This window comes from Vulpes lagopus, chromosome 6 (genome assembly GCF_018345385.1).
Source record: "Vulpes lagopus strain Blue_001 chromosome 6, ASM1834538v1, whole genome shotgun sequence".
Taxonomy (NCBI): domain Eukaryota; kingdom Metazoa; phylum Chordata; class Mammalia; order Carnivora; family Canidae; genus Vulpes; species Vulpes lagopus.
In genome coordinates, this window is record NC_054829.1 from 84,117,333 (window position 1) to 84,133,476 (window position 16,144).

At 42.9% G+C, this 16,144-nt stretch overlaps 1 protein-coding gene across 9 annotated transcripts in view; it reads right to left on the reverse strand.

Moving 5' to 3' along the window:
• Positions 1-16,144, reverse strand: part of WDFY3 (WD repeat and FYVE domain containing 3) — a 271,593-nt gene that overhangs the window by 7,104 nt on the left and 248,345 nt on the right. For all 9 annotated transcript variants that reach the window (XM_041759517.1, XM_041759516.1, XM_041759518.1 and 6 more), the window contains 8 exons: positions 14,030-14,177; positions 12,393-12,547; positions 11,321-11,479; positions 8,170-8,349; positions 4,771-4,953; positions 3,593-3,689; positions 1,112-1,435; positions 336-447 (listed from right to left, as the gene is read on the reverse strand). In XM_041759517.1, coding sequence (XP_041615451.1) covers positions 336-447; positions 1,112-1,435; positions 3,593-3,689; positions 4,771-4,953; positions 8,170-8,349; positions 11,321-11,479; positions 12,393-12,547; positions 14,030-14,177 — 1,358 coding nt within the window. The remainder of the gene's footprint in view (positions 1-335; positions 448-1,111; positions 1,436-3,592; positions 3,690-4,770; positions 4,954-8,169; positions 8,350-11,320; positions 11,480-12,392; positions 12,548-14,029; positions 14,178-16,144) is intronic.

Sequence of the window (16,144 nt, forward strand, 5' to 3'; positions counted from 1 at the left end):
CTCGGCACAGGCATGATCACCCCTGCGGTTCTCCGGTTTTCTGCGGGTGTTTGTGCCCTGCTGGGGTGGGGGTTGTGTGTCTGGGGAGACAAAACAGAACTGAGCCCAAATTTACACTTTCATCTCAACTCTCTGGGTCAAACCTTGCCGTCACCTCGAAAAGCAGAGATTTTAAAATCTATGCGCTGGCAGGTCTCTTCCTCTGCTTTGTCTGTTCGAGCAACATCTGATACTGCAAATGCAATCTGTGTTCCCCAAACTGGTCCAGGCCGTGTGGACACGAGCTGGGCCAATGACTCAGTGAGGGGGAGCAGCTGGCAAGGTCTGGCACTCACTTGGAGACACCCAGGGCGGTGATCTCGGCCGGATGTGCGTTGTCCTTCCGATCAAAGGCCGTGTGCATAGTTAGCTTACTCCTGAACACCAGCTGCCGTTCCCACCGGTACCCTGCAGTGCAAAAGTGTGAGACATGACACTCTGAATGGGAAAAGCCGGCATCCGGTGGGGGTGCCCTCAAGAGTTAGGGTGCTAATGGAGCAGCGGTCGCTGCCTGGGCTAACGGGGAAGCAATCTATTGTAAGGCTGTTCGTGGGCCCGGTCAGAGAGCGCCCCACTTGAAAAGACAAATGCAGAGACGGGGACATGTTCAGTGTAAGAAGACAGAATGCCTCCAATTGAGAACCTAGCCGCTGACAGCCAAAGCTACCTGTAAATATGGTTTCATTTATTTCTCTGTAATCAGTAACTTAACTTGTTTGTTAATGCCTCCAATTGAGAACCTAGCCTCTGACAGCCAAAGCTACCTGTAAATATGGTTTCATTTATTTCTCTGTAATCAGTAACTTAACTTGTTTGTTTTCAAAAGCTTTCATGATTTATGAAAGAATGAAGTTTTTGGGTTGAAGTGAAGGTCTTTAAGAAATGCCCAACATACAGCAAACCATTGTGGGACAGGATCTCTAAGTCCATTTTATATAAGAAATTTCAAAGGCCTTCTCTGTGGGTCCCTGAGGCCACAGAGACGGGTGTAGGGAGAACTAGAGCCCACAACCTCACTCCATCAACACACCACCCACAAGGAGCAAGACACTGACACCAGATTTCAAGTTACCAGGCTTCAATCTGCTGTAATTCCGCACTTCAATGGGGCTGGGGTGAGGGTGGTTAAGGGGACCCTGCAGATGGGCTCTGGTCTGGCCCTCTGAATAGTTCACAAATATGAAGCCGTCTTTCTCATCCAGACTGAGTTGGTCGGACCAGCGCCTGGAGTCATCTGAGCCACTGTCCGTACACCAGACAGCCGCTGCTCGGCAGGAGGCCGCCCGGGGCCTGTGGCTGGTGCTGCTGGGCTGACTGGGCACGTCCTTGGGATCCTGGCTGGTGCTCTGCTCATCTGCTTCTGAATCGCTGCTGTCCTCGTCCTGGGCTTCCTGCCCTGGGTAATGCATGGGGAGAATAGAAAACACCCACACATGTTATGCTTAGACCCAGCTTTGTCCCACTGGTATTTTCCCTCTACCAGTTAAGACCCAACACACATAGCATTTTAAGCTAAGTATAACAATAATAACAACACCACCAGAATTTTCAGCTAGATTACAATAGCAAAAAGGAGAAAAAAAAAAAAAGGAATTTCTGAGTTCAAAGAATGCGTTGGCCACAATCCTGAGGTTGGCATTCATGCTCTGCAATCTGGCCAAAACTTGCCTTTGTGAATTTCTCAGTGCCTGCTGCACATTCCCTACCATGGCTCAGCTGGCCCATGCCAACTCTGTTCTCCATGAAATTCTGTTCCCCTTCATGGCCAATGCTGCACGTGCTGCTGGTCCTACAACACCCTGCTACCCCATCTCTCAAGGCACAGTGGGCATACTGCTTTTGCTCAAATCTTACCCGGTTCCTGCAGCAGAAAGTAATTCTGGGACTCCTTGAACAACAGTTGTATGCCCTGCATATTGGAATACTCACCCCAAAATATTACTTTTGGGTAATCTTTCTATAAGACAGTGGTCAGCCCCAAGCACAGTGCCTTCTATTTGGCAGTCAGTATAAATGACAAATCTAGATGAATCAATTATTGATGAAAGCTTAATCTATTGATGTGGGGTTATTCCTTTTTCCCATTGTTATTATGCATTTCCTCAACCGAACTCCCTACTTTCCTGCAAGAGTCTGACATAGAAAAAATTTGTAAGAAATAAATATATAGAATTGAAAAAACAGGAAAGCCAAGAACAAGTGTGCAAGCACCAGCTCACTATAAGTACACATTTTTTTAGCAGGACAAATTCCTTGTACTGACACTAGTAGTCTAGCTGGCTAATTTGGGTGATTTTTTTTTTTTTTCATTTCAATGGCTTATGACTATGAGCTTTAAGGTCTTCACTGACAAACTGTCTTAAAAATGGCTTTCGTTTCGAGCAAACCACTGGCTTGCCTTCCCATTCATCCAGGCAACTGCCCTCGAGCCCTGCCACTCCTGTGCTGTCCAAAGTCAACCCTTCCCTGTGGGCTGCTCTCCACACCACACTGCCACTTCTTTCAAGCTCTGTCCACAATATGAATAGATAAGAGGAAAGAAGACACACCAGTATGTTTCCTTCCTGAATGTGACCTCTTCTACCTCATTATTGATCTCATCCTCTGCTGTTCTTCACTTAAACCCTTGTTAAAGGAGACTTCTCCTCGGACTGCTTAATTCAATGTCTAACACAACAGGTAACCCCCAAATACTTACTGAACTGAACTGGATTTAGGTAGAAACTATTTTCAGCTTACAAGGAGAAGTGATTTATGCCTTTCTGATAATAAGCCCTTCTTCTCATATAATCAAACTCATGCAGAATTCTCAGTGTACAAAAACTCAACAAGAAGAAACAATCTGAAGGTCAAAGTTAAAACCCTGTTCCTCTCTGGCAAGTCCATTGTACCAATTGTTCTAAATCAAAGGCGAGGAGGTAATGTCTCTGGAGATTAGCAACCCAAAGCAGATCTCAGTCTGGGTTTATGGCACTGCTTCCAATCATTCTGTATGGCAATCACCCATCTCTGTATTTCTCTGGAAAACCTTAGAGTGTTTCATAAAGAACAAGTAACAGAGTACAGAACACCAAGCTTCAGTCTGAACAAAAACCCTTTTTCAGCAGACCTATGGTGGGGATTCTGGTTGGCCTCCACAAACATGATGCCACCCTGTCATTTATACTGAGCCTGTTAAGTGATGAGCAGAACAGATGTGGGACTGAGGGCCATCTGATTTGTCTACCACTGTGCCCTCCAGATTTGCTTTGTATTTTCAGAAGTGAAAGGCCAAGCCTTTGGTTGCTAGCCTCCGGGAAGCTAGCAACTCTATTTACCATGGGATGAGGAAGCCAACCACAGACACTAGCACACCAAGTACTGCCTGATGAACTGGAGAAATCTTTGTGTGTCTGCCCCATTATCTCACGTGTTCGGTGGCAATCGTGCCTCTGACAGCTACACTCAGCCTTAGGCTACTGGTTTATGCTGTTTGATGAAAGTTTATCTATAGTGACTTTAAACAAACAAAAGAAATATGAAAACCATGGAATAATTAGAGAGTATTTAATACCTATTTGTGCTTCTGGACAGTCTTCCTGCATTTCCAGGACTTCAACAGGCTCAGGAGCTGGTGTTTCAGGAACTTGCAAAAATTCCATTCTCCAAAACTGAATTTAAGTAAGTATGAAAATAAAAGTTAAGCAGCTTCAAGAAACAACTTACATGTTACTGGATGAAGACGAATTCTTGGGGTTAAACAGGTATCTTTTATTATTGTGTAAATTTCCCTCTATCTTGAAAAATGTGGGAGAGGACTGTGAACACACAGCACTTCCTGAACTTGGTTCCATGAGTTATTGGTGAGTGTTTCATGGTGGAGGGAAAAGGATGGGGGTCAAGAAGGTTGGAAAAATATGGTTCAACTAAGCACACTTTTATTTCCTACAAAAACCTGAGAGCCTTGTGTGCATACTAACATATACTCTAGATCTCCAAGGAGGCATGTAGTAAGCGGGATCCCCAAATGCCTCGGGTGGAGTCATCTGGAACACTGCTCTGGAGCCAGCAGACATGGGGGGTGCCTGTTGCCTGAGGCACAGGATGTGGTGTGGCCAGGGCTGACTGCCTCATTGTTCGCTCAGCTAGTGACTGACTACAGGGCTGCAATGATCTGGTCTCTGCTTTTACAAAGAACACAAAGGAAATCTCCTGAGAGAGAAAAACCCAAGTATTTGTAAACACTGTAAAGGAAGACTCTGTGGATTTTGTTCTCTGCAGAAGCCCAACACAAAGAAAACTATGAAAAGGATAAACTAGGACTTAGGTGAAATTATCTAGGATTCTAGATAGGGATCGGACAACATGAATCCTCTGAAAGCGGTTTCCAGCTCTGTGATTCTCTGTAAAGAAGAGATTGTGCCTGTTTTCCCCACGAAGCCACCTAAGAGGCTGAAAAGCCAATACTTTTGCCATCCACTGTGACAGGGAAATCATGTTTATGTGGCCTTGGGTCAAGCTGTCTGGTGGTTACTGGCACTAACAGGTTGATGTAGTGGAAAGGAAAGGGGCCGAGTCACTGATGTTGCTTGTGTCTGAGAATGCAGCTGCTGAGGCTTGTCTGAATCTGAGCAAAAGCTGGCTCACTAATACTACAACCTGTTCAGGGGTCTCTCTACCGTGGACAGCTCCAAGAGCTTCTGGTAAACCAGGGCAGCTAACCCCTAGGGTGTTTCCTCACAGAGAACTTACCCGGACCACGCCATCTGAGTGTCCTGTTACTATGACGTTCTGTGTGTCCCACTCATTCATCTCTGACACGCAGCAGCAGACGATCTGCTGGCTCCTGCCTGTGAATGTGTTCACGCTCACAATAGGGTTCCCGTTGATGCTCCACACATGGATATACGTGCCAGCACAGGACACGATGTCCCCCTGAGAAGGTAAAACAACCTCTTCACTCTCTTTGCTCCCTTCGTATCACATTCTGGTTTCAGAAGCAAAGTGGATCTTTGGCCTAGCTCTCAAAAAACCTTTTAAGTTCTTCGATTGGTGATGCGGGATTTCTGAGGTAGCCTGGAATTTCTGAGGTAGCCACAAGCCTGGGCTTGTGGACCTAAAAATATACTCCAAACAGAGAGGCCTCTTAAAGAATTCACAGGTTAGTGGATGCTGTGGCTCAGGTGTTCTCACACGGAAAGAAGGGCAAGAGCCCTTCCACGCTGTCAGTTTCTGCACCAGGATACTACTGGGTCATGCATGACTTCGTGGGAAAGCAGCCTGGAGGTGAGGCCCTACTCTTATGCCTCCCATTGTTTACAAAACCTATTTACATCTTTCATTTAGAGGCATGAATCCACCTGTGCATAATTTTACAAAATCAGTCCAATCACCAACCCCACAAGGTAGAAAAGAAATCTTTCAGTCCAGATACAGTTATATCTCTCTTCTCAATAAATGAAGATGAAATGTTGACAACACTGTAGCACCTTTTTTACAATTTGTATTCATAGTATAGTAAGGGGAGGAGAATGAGGAAAAAAAAGAAGAAAATTGGAATATAGGTCACTTCTTGGGAAACTGACTCTCTAAGCTGTTAACTCAGGTTTTTGTAAGTTCCAAAGACAGAAAAAGGATAGGCTTTTCCCCTTAAGTTCTACCAGGTAGGGCTCCACCCAACCTGGTGAGAATCCAACTCATTCCTGTTACAGGAATGAAGATGCTTTTGAAGCATCTACTATGTGTCACTTAGTGTGGTGGATACTTCAGACATTCCATTTTATCCTTTCAACAGCCTCTGAGGTTAGCGATTACCAGCGCCCCTGGAGAAGGGATCAAAGTCAGGTGCAAAGAGCTTAAGCAACCTGCCCATTGTCACAGGATAAAGATTTGAACTCAGTCCTTTCTGGCCCCGAAGCTTATGGACCACACCATGCTGCTTCCCTAATCCCTAAGACAGCCTGGATGTCACAATGCCAGGCACCGACTTTAGAAATGACCTGGTGAATTTCAGTACAGTCAACAGGTACATGAGGACCTATCAAAATAGGAAGATGGCCACCAAAAGCAGGAGGAAACTAAAAGCTGAACAGCGGCTTCGACTCAAGAAAGAAGGGAAGGGAGAGCCAAGGGTGGCATGATGAGGAAACCTGGGGCTTTCCCAAACCACCCTCTGCGTCAGTCTTGCTACTGTTCTCTTCCTTCCTCTGTCCTTCTTCTACCAAGATGGCAAGAACCAAACCAAATCCCAAACAAAAGTGACACTTGGCCAAGTAGCGCTATGTCTACCTCTGATTCAGCCACTGAATCACCTTGGACAATGAGTATTAGCAGCTGTGCTATAATTAATGGCCTCAGTCTCTCCAAAAGATGAGAAGCTACTGCTCCACTGTGCACTGTATGAGGCTCTCATCCAGTACTCCAGGGTGCCTCAATTAGAGAGCATTAGAGCAGGTCCCGTGGCTGTGAGGGCTAAGCATAAGAGGAGCTAAAGGGCAGCTGCAAGGTCGCTTATGCCCAAAATGCAGACTGAAGCCACGCAGACTTGACACTAGCTGCAAAAAATACGACATAAATAGAAATCTTTTCATGTGTTATTAAGAGATTACAAGAGCACGTAAAAGGGAAAAATCAAACACATCTGTGGTGTTTGCTGCAACTACTGCAATCCACTGCACAAAAACAACTGCAATCTGTAGCAGAATAACTTCCCTGAATAACAACTGACTATAAATAAAATTCTCTGTATTAAAGTTAAGAACAACACAAAAACAAAGCCTCAAAATAGTGCCCTTAAGCATTTCATTCAGAGCAACACTGCCAGATCAGAGCCATTCTGTTGCATTGAGGTTTTCATTAAGCTCTTCGGTACAAGTGTTTGCAGGACCAACCCAAGGTGACGTTCTAAAAACATCTTAAACCTTTCAAATATACCAAAAAATGAATTTGACTTCTTTTATCCCTGTATGCTTCCCACTCATTGCCAGGTCTGATTGCTCTTAATATTACCAGCCACTCTATGTGCCATTCACTACAACTGAATTATTTTCTTCTTCTTTGACTACAAGGTATCTGACTAAAAGCATAAGTTAGTATCTTCTGGTGGAAATTAAGGATTTTGCATCCCTCCAAAGAAAAGCTGTCTGTGTGGGTGATGGTATGGTGTGGCTACATGGTGTCACACAAGAAGACACTGGGACAGTACTAAGGATGAAGGAGGGAATGAATATAGCTAAGAAGCAGTGAGGCTGGGGAGTTCTGGTCTATTTGCAAGACTGATTTGTGTATGTGGGCATCACCAACCCATGAATGTGCTAACTTGTCCCTCAGACACAGGGGCCTCAGTCTTTGCATGCCCACCCTTAGTTTCCCCTGCTTTCCCACACACCTTAGCAAGGACTATACTTTCTGCACCCCGCCTTAGGTGGGCTCAGTCTCCGTGGGGGTCTTCTAGGCCAGTGCATTTATTTTATGCTGACTTATTTATTTACATATAAAATATTTATTTTTGAGAAGAGATAATATCCTCCAGTAAGTTTGGGATAACTTTGAAAATAGTTTCTATAACAATTCTGCTCATTTGGTTACCCAAATGTTACTCTTTTCACCTGACATAATAAATTATCTGAACACATTCCATAAAAAGGTCAACACAACTTTAACATTCCTAACAAATCCTACAAATTCCTTGTTTTTAAAAAAGCCTAGTCTAGAATGTTGTTTTGAACTAAATCTTGCTCATCAAAGTATGCAGCAGTGAATGGATTTTAAGACAAAATTATTTCTGAGTTACAAACTTTAATATCCATTCGCTTTTTGCATAAATCAAGGAACATGTAGTAGCATTTATTTTTATTTTAAAGATTTTATTTATTTATTCATGAGAGACAGAGAGACAGGCAAAGACATAGGCAGAGGGAGAAGCAGGCTCCATGAAGGGAGCCCGATGCAGGACTCCATCCGGAGACTCCAGGATCATGCCCTGAGCCAAAGGCAGATGCTCAACTGCTGAGCCACCCAGGTGTCCCTGTAGTAGCATTTATAAAATGAGTGCCTATCAACTTAGAAAACACTCAGAGTCATTTTTTGTTTACATTAGCCAGAAATACTTGTCTTCCTAACCATAAATCAAGTGGACAACTGACTACTTACTGTTAGTTCATTGATACAAAGAGCAGAAACTGGAGCTCGATGGCCTCGGAGCTGGGTTAGGAATGATAGTTTGTTCAGATCCCAAATGATGCAGGTTCGGTCACGGGACCCGCTGACGATTATGTGATAGGCTAATGATGCTGTGGCACAGGTGACAGTATCGGTGTGGCCAAGTAAGGCCTATGAAGGAAAACAGAAAAAAACAGGCTGATCACAGTGACTGTACTTCAAGGGGCTCCAGAAGGTCCTGGATGCACTAGGAATGAAAGGAGCGTGTGTGGGGAGCAGCAGCATCTGGAAAGTCTTCCTTTTTTGCTGACAGTCCTTGTATCATCCTACTAGGGGAAGACAGAAGTCTGGAGAGCTCTGGAGGCTCTAGCCTCCATCTTTTTTTTTAAAAGATTTTATTTATTTATTCATGAGAGACACAGAGAGAAAGAGGCAGAGACACAGGCAGAGGGAGAAGCAGGCTCCATGCAGGGAGCTCGATGCGGGACTTGATCCCGGGACCCCAGGGTCACGCCCCGGGCTGAAGGCAGGCACTAAACCGCTGAGCCACCCAGGAATCCCCCAAACTTCATCTTTATATCACTTCTTTCCTGGACTTGGGCCAGAATCTTAGAAGGGGGAATGGAAGCTGCAACACAGCTTAGGTTTTTTCATCCTGTTTCTACGTGGAGATGTATCCATTATGGCCCTCAAGGTATACAATTTAAACTCTGCATTGATTCTTTTATGCTACTGTCTCCTGTTAGTCTGAGGAACTACAATTGGATGGGTCTTTAAAAAACAAATGCGGTGAGGGCTGCATAGTTAGGGTACATGGTCCTAGCAAGATAAAGGAAAAGCGTGGTTCTGATGAGTGTGCTGAGCTCCTGTTACTGACCTGGACACATCTATGCCTAAGAGATCCTTCTTCAGACTAGAATAGGAACTTTTTGTCTTTTGCTAGAACATGAAGAGAAACAGGACACTGGGAAATGGTAATGTGGGAGAAGAAGCATTTCAGAGAAGAAGATTCAGATTACTCTTAAAAGTTCCTGACGGTTTAACTATTTATAAATAATGAGTTGGTTTATAATTTTTTTGTCCTATATAAATCCCTTCTGTATGCTTAGGAAAAACCCCAGGAGGCTGTTTTAAGTAAGTGCCTTCTACTGAGGGGTTACTGGCAGGTACACTAGGTTCAAAGCCTATTTTCTAAATAGAAAATATTGTTAAGTAAGAGAGTCTGGATCAGCAAACTACAGTATCAACCTTGTATTTGTTCATGTTGGCACTGTATTTTTTTATGTGGTCCATATTTAAACTCAGCAACCAATGAAGTTTTTGGCCCATATACATGACTGGTGGTGTAAGTACAAGGGGGTTCATTCTTTCCACAGATATTTAAGATGCCACTGTCTGAGTTTGGCTTCTAAAGAACTTTGGAGTCACAAAGAACTGAATGCACATCCTGGCTTTACTTCTAAATGTGACTTGGGTTTGTGTCTTCATCTCCTCAAGCAGTGGTATTCTCAGGTATAAACAGGCTTATAAACTACCTCGTAGAATTGTGAGGGTTGGAGTTTTACATTTTAAAACACCCAGCATAGTGTTCTGAACATGATACATGCTCAATATACAACAGATATTATTGTTACATTGTTTTTCAAATCTGTTATCATAAAATACACTTAGATGTGTACTACATAAAAAAACCTCACAACTCAAATGTTAAAAAAAAAAAGATGGCTCAATTATAAAAGGTTTCTTGCTTTAGGTAAAACTTTATGCAAGTACATAATAATCAGATGATAAATAAGGAAAGAGAAAAAAATGAATCAAAGAGTTACTAGTTTAGCTAAACAGAAATCACCCAGAAAGATAATTAATAGTAATCAATCACAAATATAATTTGGCTTGGAAAAATCCAATCTACATACAACACAGTTGATCCTGAACAACATGGCTAGGGGTACTGATCCCTGATTAGTAAAAAATCTGTGTGTAACTTTTGAAACCCCCAAAACTTAATTACTAATAGTCTACTGTTGGCTGGAACTGATAACATAAACAGTTGTTTAACAAATATTTTGTATCTATATTGTATACTTATAATAAAGTAAGCAAGAGAAAAGAAAATATTATTAAGAATATCAAAAGGAAAAAAAAAGAATATCATAAGGAAAAGAAAATACATTTATAGCACTATACTGGATTTATTGAAAAAAAGTCTGTGTATAAGTGGACCAGGTCAGTCCAAACCCATGTTGTTCAAGGCTCAACTGTATTACTTAAATATATTAAAGTGTGTGTGTGTATATACACACACACACTTGTTCTTGTTTTTAAGATATATATATATATACATATATATATATATATTTAAGATTTTATTTATTCATGAGAGACACAGAGAGAAAAAGAGGCAGAGACACAGGGACAGCGAAAAGCAAGCCCCACACAAGGAGCCCGATGTGGCTCGATCCCGGGACTCCAGATCATGCCCTGGGCCGAAGGCAGGCGCGGAACCGCTGAGCCACCCAGGGATCCCTATTTATTTATTTTTGAGAAATAGACCACATGTGCACATGTGAGCCGGAGTGGGGAGGGGCAGACGTGGAGGGAAAGAATCCTGAGGTGGAGCTTGACCCCATGACCTTGATTTCATGACCTGAGCTGAAACCAAGAGTTGGATGCTCAAGGGAGCCACCCAAGAACCCATATTAATATATTACCTAAAGACAGCTTGCTTTAGATTTTATTTTATTTTTTAAAGATTTATTTATTTATTTATTTGAGAGAGAGAGAGAGAGGCAGAGACACATGAGGAAGGAGAAGCAGGCTCCATGCTGGGAGCCCGACGCAGGACTCGATCCCGGGACTCCAGGAGCGTGCCCTGCGCCAAAGGCAGGCGCTAAACCGCTGAGCCACCCAGGGATCCCTGTTGCTTTAGATTTTAAAAAAGGCCCAGTTTAGATCATTTTTAGAAATAGTACCATCTGATTTCATTTCTTTTTTCTTACGACCCATTTGTAGCAAAAGAACATACATTTTTTTGATTTTGTCCATTATATCTGAAGCACCTTAGAATTAAGGAAGCTTTGTAGTTTCTCTAGAACACAGGATGCCAAGATGGGATAGGTCCATCTTCCATTTATTTGGTTACCTGTTTGAGAGTGAGGGTCTTGGCCTTTTCTTTGGAGGTGCCCATCTCCCAGACACAGACAACTGTGCTCGTTCCACCTGTGATGACCAACTTGGGGTTGGGGCAGATTGCGCAGAGAATCTGGCCCCACTCAGACAAACATTCGTAAATAGTCACTACCTGTAAAATAAAATAGGTGTGAGTCACACACCAAGCATACTGAGTGAAGGACAACCCCCACGTAGGTACCTCATAGGCAAACGTCCACGTAAATTCTGGATTGGATTCACTCTGGCAACATTTCTGCTGAGGCTCTACCCTGAACTAGCCCTATGGCCTCTAGTGGCAGTTTTGGTGAGAAACCATATTAAAAGGGACTTTGCTCATAGTGGGTATCTCCAGTTTCTTCAGTCCAGAAAAATGATGTTCTGACTGTGTGATGCTGTGTATGATGCAGGGGACAATCTGGTAGAAGGATGTGTTTGCTGTAGCCAGTTAGAGGTGAATGGAGATTACAGTGCTGCTGTTCAACAAGAACGTTAACTAAATAGAATTGTGTCACACAGCGATACATAGACTTGCATAAACTAGATCTCACCTGCCTTCAGGAGGGGATCAGCAGAGGGCTAGCAAAGGAAACTGAACGGTCACAGGTAGAGCCTCTCCAAGAGCTACTATGGGACTCCACACAGTAGTTGCTGCTGCCTGGGTGACAGGTGATAGGTTTTCCATCAGCCACTTAAAAGTACTGAAATGGTTAAGTGGGCCAGACCGTGATGCACCAAAAAGAGGCTCTTTTAAGTTGTCAGAAATGGTGAATACCTGGCTGGCTAGGACCTCTCAGAGGAACTCTGTAAGAGGGAAACTGCTAGAGCATAGTGCACAACTTTTCAAAAGAGGCTTATTCTGTAGGAAACATGCCTTGTCCACCAACTCCTTCAACCTGATTTGATGCTGTAAAGCTCTCCCTTCTTCGAGTCTCAGGAGGAGCAGGTGATTAGCCCTTGGCCCAGGCTCTTCCCACCCCTTTGAAGCAGGATATCCAAACCACAAAAGAGCAAGATTAAATGAGTGAGCAAGAAACAATGCAAACCTTGTCTGACTCATAGGTTCCCAGCCTGCAGCTCAGGTCTGCATAGCCCCAAGCGAAAGTTTTGTTCCAGGTTGGTGGAATAAGAACTTTATTCTGTTCTACTGCAAGAATGCCTTTATCTGTACACACTATTTGTCCCACAGGCTCTTTAAGTTCTGTAAAAAAAAAAACAAAAAACAACAAAAAAAACACATCAACAGATCAGAACAGGGACAAGAAAAATGAACCTCATGACCTTATAGGGGATTGTCATCTCAAATATTCATATGAATCAAGTATCCTGACATGTACATTAGGACAAAATAACCTTAGCCAATGAGCTTGGCTTTTGAGTCTCCGCTGGGTGGATGGACTTGGACCCTGACAAGTGTTCTGCAGGGCTTCCTTTCAGCCTTCCTGTCTCTTGACACATGTGGGTTTGGTTCCTAGCAAGTGGCTTGTCTTCTTGATCATTGGACAGCACAGAGTAATCTGGGATGCTCTCCAGAATGCTATATCCAGACCTTCAATTAACCTAAGCCTTCAGCACCTCCCAAATGATATCCAGCCTTAGACTTCCTGAAGGAAGGACATGCTGTCCCTCAAGAGTTCCGACTCCCTGCTCTGCCCCAGAACACTGCTGAACACACCAGTGTTCCATAACCACTACTGGTGGTGAGTGGAGTTGGCACAGGTCAGCTTCTGTAATGAGCCAAAATGGCAGGGAGTGCCTGCCTAATTAACCAGACTTTGATACTCCAATTTTTGGATTTGTTTAACAGTGACAACCTCAAGACGTAGCAATAACATTTTTTCATTCTAAGGGAAAAAAATCCACTTGAGAAAGTACATTTATTTATTTAAGATTTTATTTGGTGGGGGGAGAGAATGGGTGGGGAGTGGCAGAGGGAGAAGCAGGTTCCCTGCTGAGCAGGGAGCCCACTCTGACTGGGGCTTGATCCCAGGACCCAGAGGTCATGACCTGAGCCGAAGGCTTGCTTAACCAACTGAGCCACCGAGGTACCTCAAAAAAGTACTTTTAGATAACTCACAACCACATTAGATAAAAGACAGATAGTTTTAGTTTGCATATCAAAAACGTAGTCTTTTTACTGTTATCTCTAAATTGAGAGAACACATATAACTGTAGATTACAAAGGTTTTTCTACACATAAAAAGTTGACCTATGAAATTTGGTATATTAGAGTTTTCTCCCTATCTTAGCAGGGAGGAGAAACCTGTTTGGTTCTTCTTGATGAAAAATCCAATAGACCAAAAATACCCAGACCAACTAAAAGGAAAAGGAGAAAAATCTAACAAGTATTTGGTGATTTATCAAAAAAAACACAGCACTTACTACAAATGACACTAATGTTGAAAAACACATTTGCTATTTTTTTTAAATTTTTAATTTATTTATGATAGTCACACACAGAGAGAGAGAGAGAGAGAAAGGCAGAGACATAGGCAGAGGGAGAAGCAGGCTCCATACACAGGGAGCCCGATGTGGGATTCGATCCTGGGTCTCCAGGATCGCGCCCTGGGCCAAAGGCAGGCGCTAAACCGCTGCGCCACCCAGGGATCCCGCACATTTGCTATTGTTAAGCTGAGATTGTTAACTACTTCCACAAACAAAGGCTGACTTCATATCACCTCACCTTTTACTGGTGTTAGAGAAGGCCTCAAGTTGTCCAGGTGATGGAAAAAGATCTTGTCACTTGAGGACCCCGGGGGGGCAGAGGCACCCATACTGTCTCCGTTCAGTCGGCTCCTCACTCGTTTTGGTGGATGAGGTTTCTTAAATAACTAGGATGAAAGAGGTGACAGATTTTACAATGAAAGCTAACACTTACTGAGCGCCCTTTTATATGCCAGTAGTTATGTTTATATTTCACTTGAGCTTCACAATAACCACTAGGCACTACATTTCCACACCTTCCCCTGGAGGAAAGAACTTCTAGGGAGGCTCAGAAGGATGCCAGAGGTCTCCCCCATCTCAGCAAGCAGGGACGGGACCATGAAACTTTTTAAAAGCTTGGGTTATCACCATGCTCTATGCTGTTCTGATTTCATAACTTTTCAGGAGTAAATCAATCTACTCAAACTATAGTTGACCAACAATTATTTTACAATGATTTTAAAAAGTAACCAATTCTTTATAGCCGGATACCATTCTGTACCACTGTGGGCAGGCAGACATTCTAAGTTATTTCTGGCTTCAACATGGTCTTTCTCTCTGTGACATCATTTTGGTGTCTTTTAGATGCTACTAATTTGTTGAAAGTATGAACACTATTGCCTTCTTTGTGCATTACAATGCTATAAAGGGGAAAAAAAAGAACATAAAATCTTTGACATCCCTGTTCGGTATTACTATGGAACTAAAAACTTATCAATACAGATTTAAGATGATTTTTTCAAATACTATAGATCTCCAAAATAAGCACTGAGCCATTTCTGTTAGTCTGAGGAAGATACTTAGAAAATCTTAGGAAAATGAGATTTAAAATGACTAGAAAACCTTCACATTTTGTGAATTTGACATTCTGGATTTCCAGAAGAAAAAATGTTTTGTACAGAGAAAGATATTTTAGACACCCAAATATTCAAACACATTGTTCCTATCATATATATATATATATATATATATATATATATATATATATATATATAGGCATAGATCAGGGTTCTGTTATTTTCTCTAAATGACACAGACTCTTCAGTTGCATAAAAAGACCCCTCTACTTTAAAGCATGTTCATAAATGGACATTTGCTGAAAAACTTTTAAGAGGACCTAGGGATAGAGCACCTTGCCAGGCGAGGGTATATAACAATGTATGGATAGACTGACAGTTAAACCTAGATTTTTCTCTTTCTTTTTCTTGAGGATTTTAAAAATTTATTTGAGAACAAAAGTATGAGTGGTGGTGGGGGAGGGGGTTGGGGGTGGCAGGCAGAGGGAGAAGCAAACTCCCTGCTAAGCAGGGAGCTCAACGTAGAGCTGGGATCATGACCTGAGCCAAAGGCAGACACTTAACCAACTGAGTCACCCAGGTGTATCTAAACCTAGATTTTCTAGGATAGCATACTTCGAAGGACTCTTATCAGTCACTGGAATGTCTGAGAAATATTCAAACTATAGTTCCCATACTGTCTGCCTCTTAAACTCAAAAAAGTGGGACTAAAATCCTTAGTGCATGTGTCTTGATTTTTTTGTTAAGAATATTTGTGTCTTAAGAGAGTATGAAATAGTTCCTGTGCTTGTAAACCTCAGTAAAAAGGAAAGGTATGACTGAGATTCTTCAGCTGCAATTAAAGGTCATCAGTAAGCATTTCACATTAAAAGTAAACACAGTTCCAGGGTGCCAGGGTGGCTCAGTCAGTTAGGCGTCCAATTCGAGTGTTGGCTCAGGTCTCGGTCCCAGGATTGTGGGATCAAGCCCTGCATTGGGCTGGGCGTGAAGTCTGCTTGGGGCTCTCTCTCTCCCTCTCCTTCTGCAACTCCCTCTTTAAAAGTAAACATAGTTCCTTGGTTGGGGGGTCAGACTGCACCATGAGTGGTGTGGTTACAGGTTCTCCTGCTGTATGTCATACAAAGATGTGTCCTTGTTCTGAGTGTTCCCAACTATCAACCCTGGAAACCTCCAAGTTGGTTTAATGTACAGAAAGGGAGCCCAGGAGAGAGATCTGAGGCAGGACCAGAGAAGGATAGCTAGGACAAAGTGCAGAGCCTGGGGCACCTGGGAAAAGCAGGTGGTTTGAATGGCCAGCA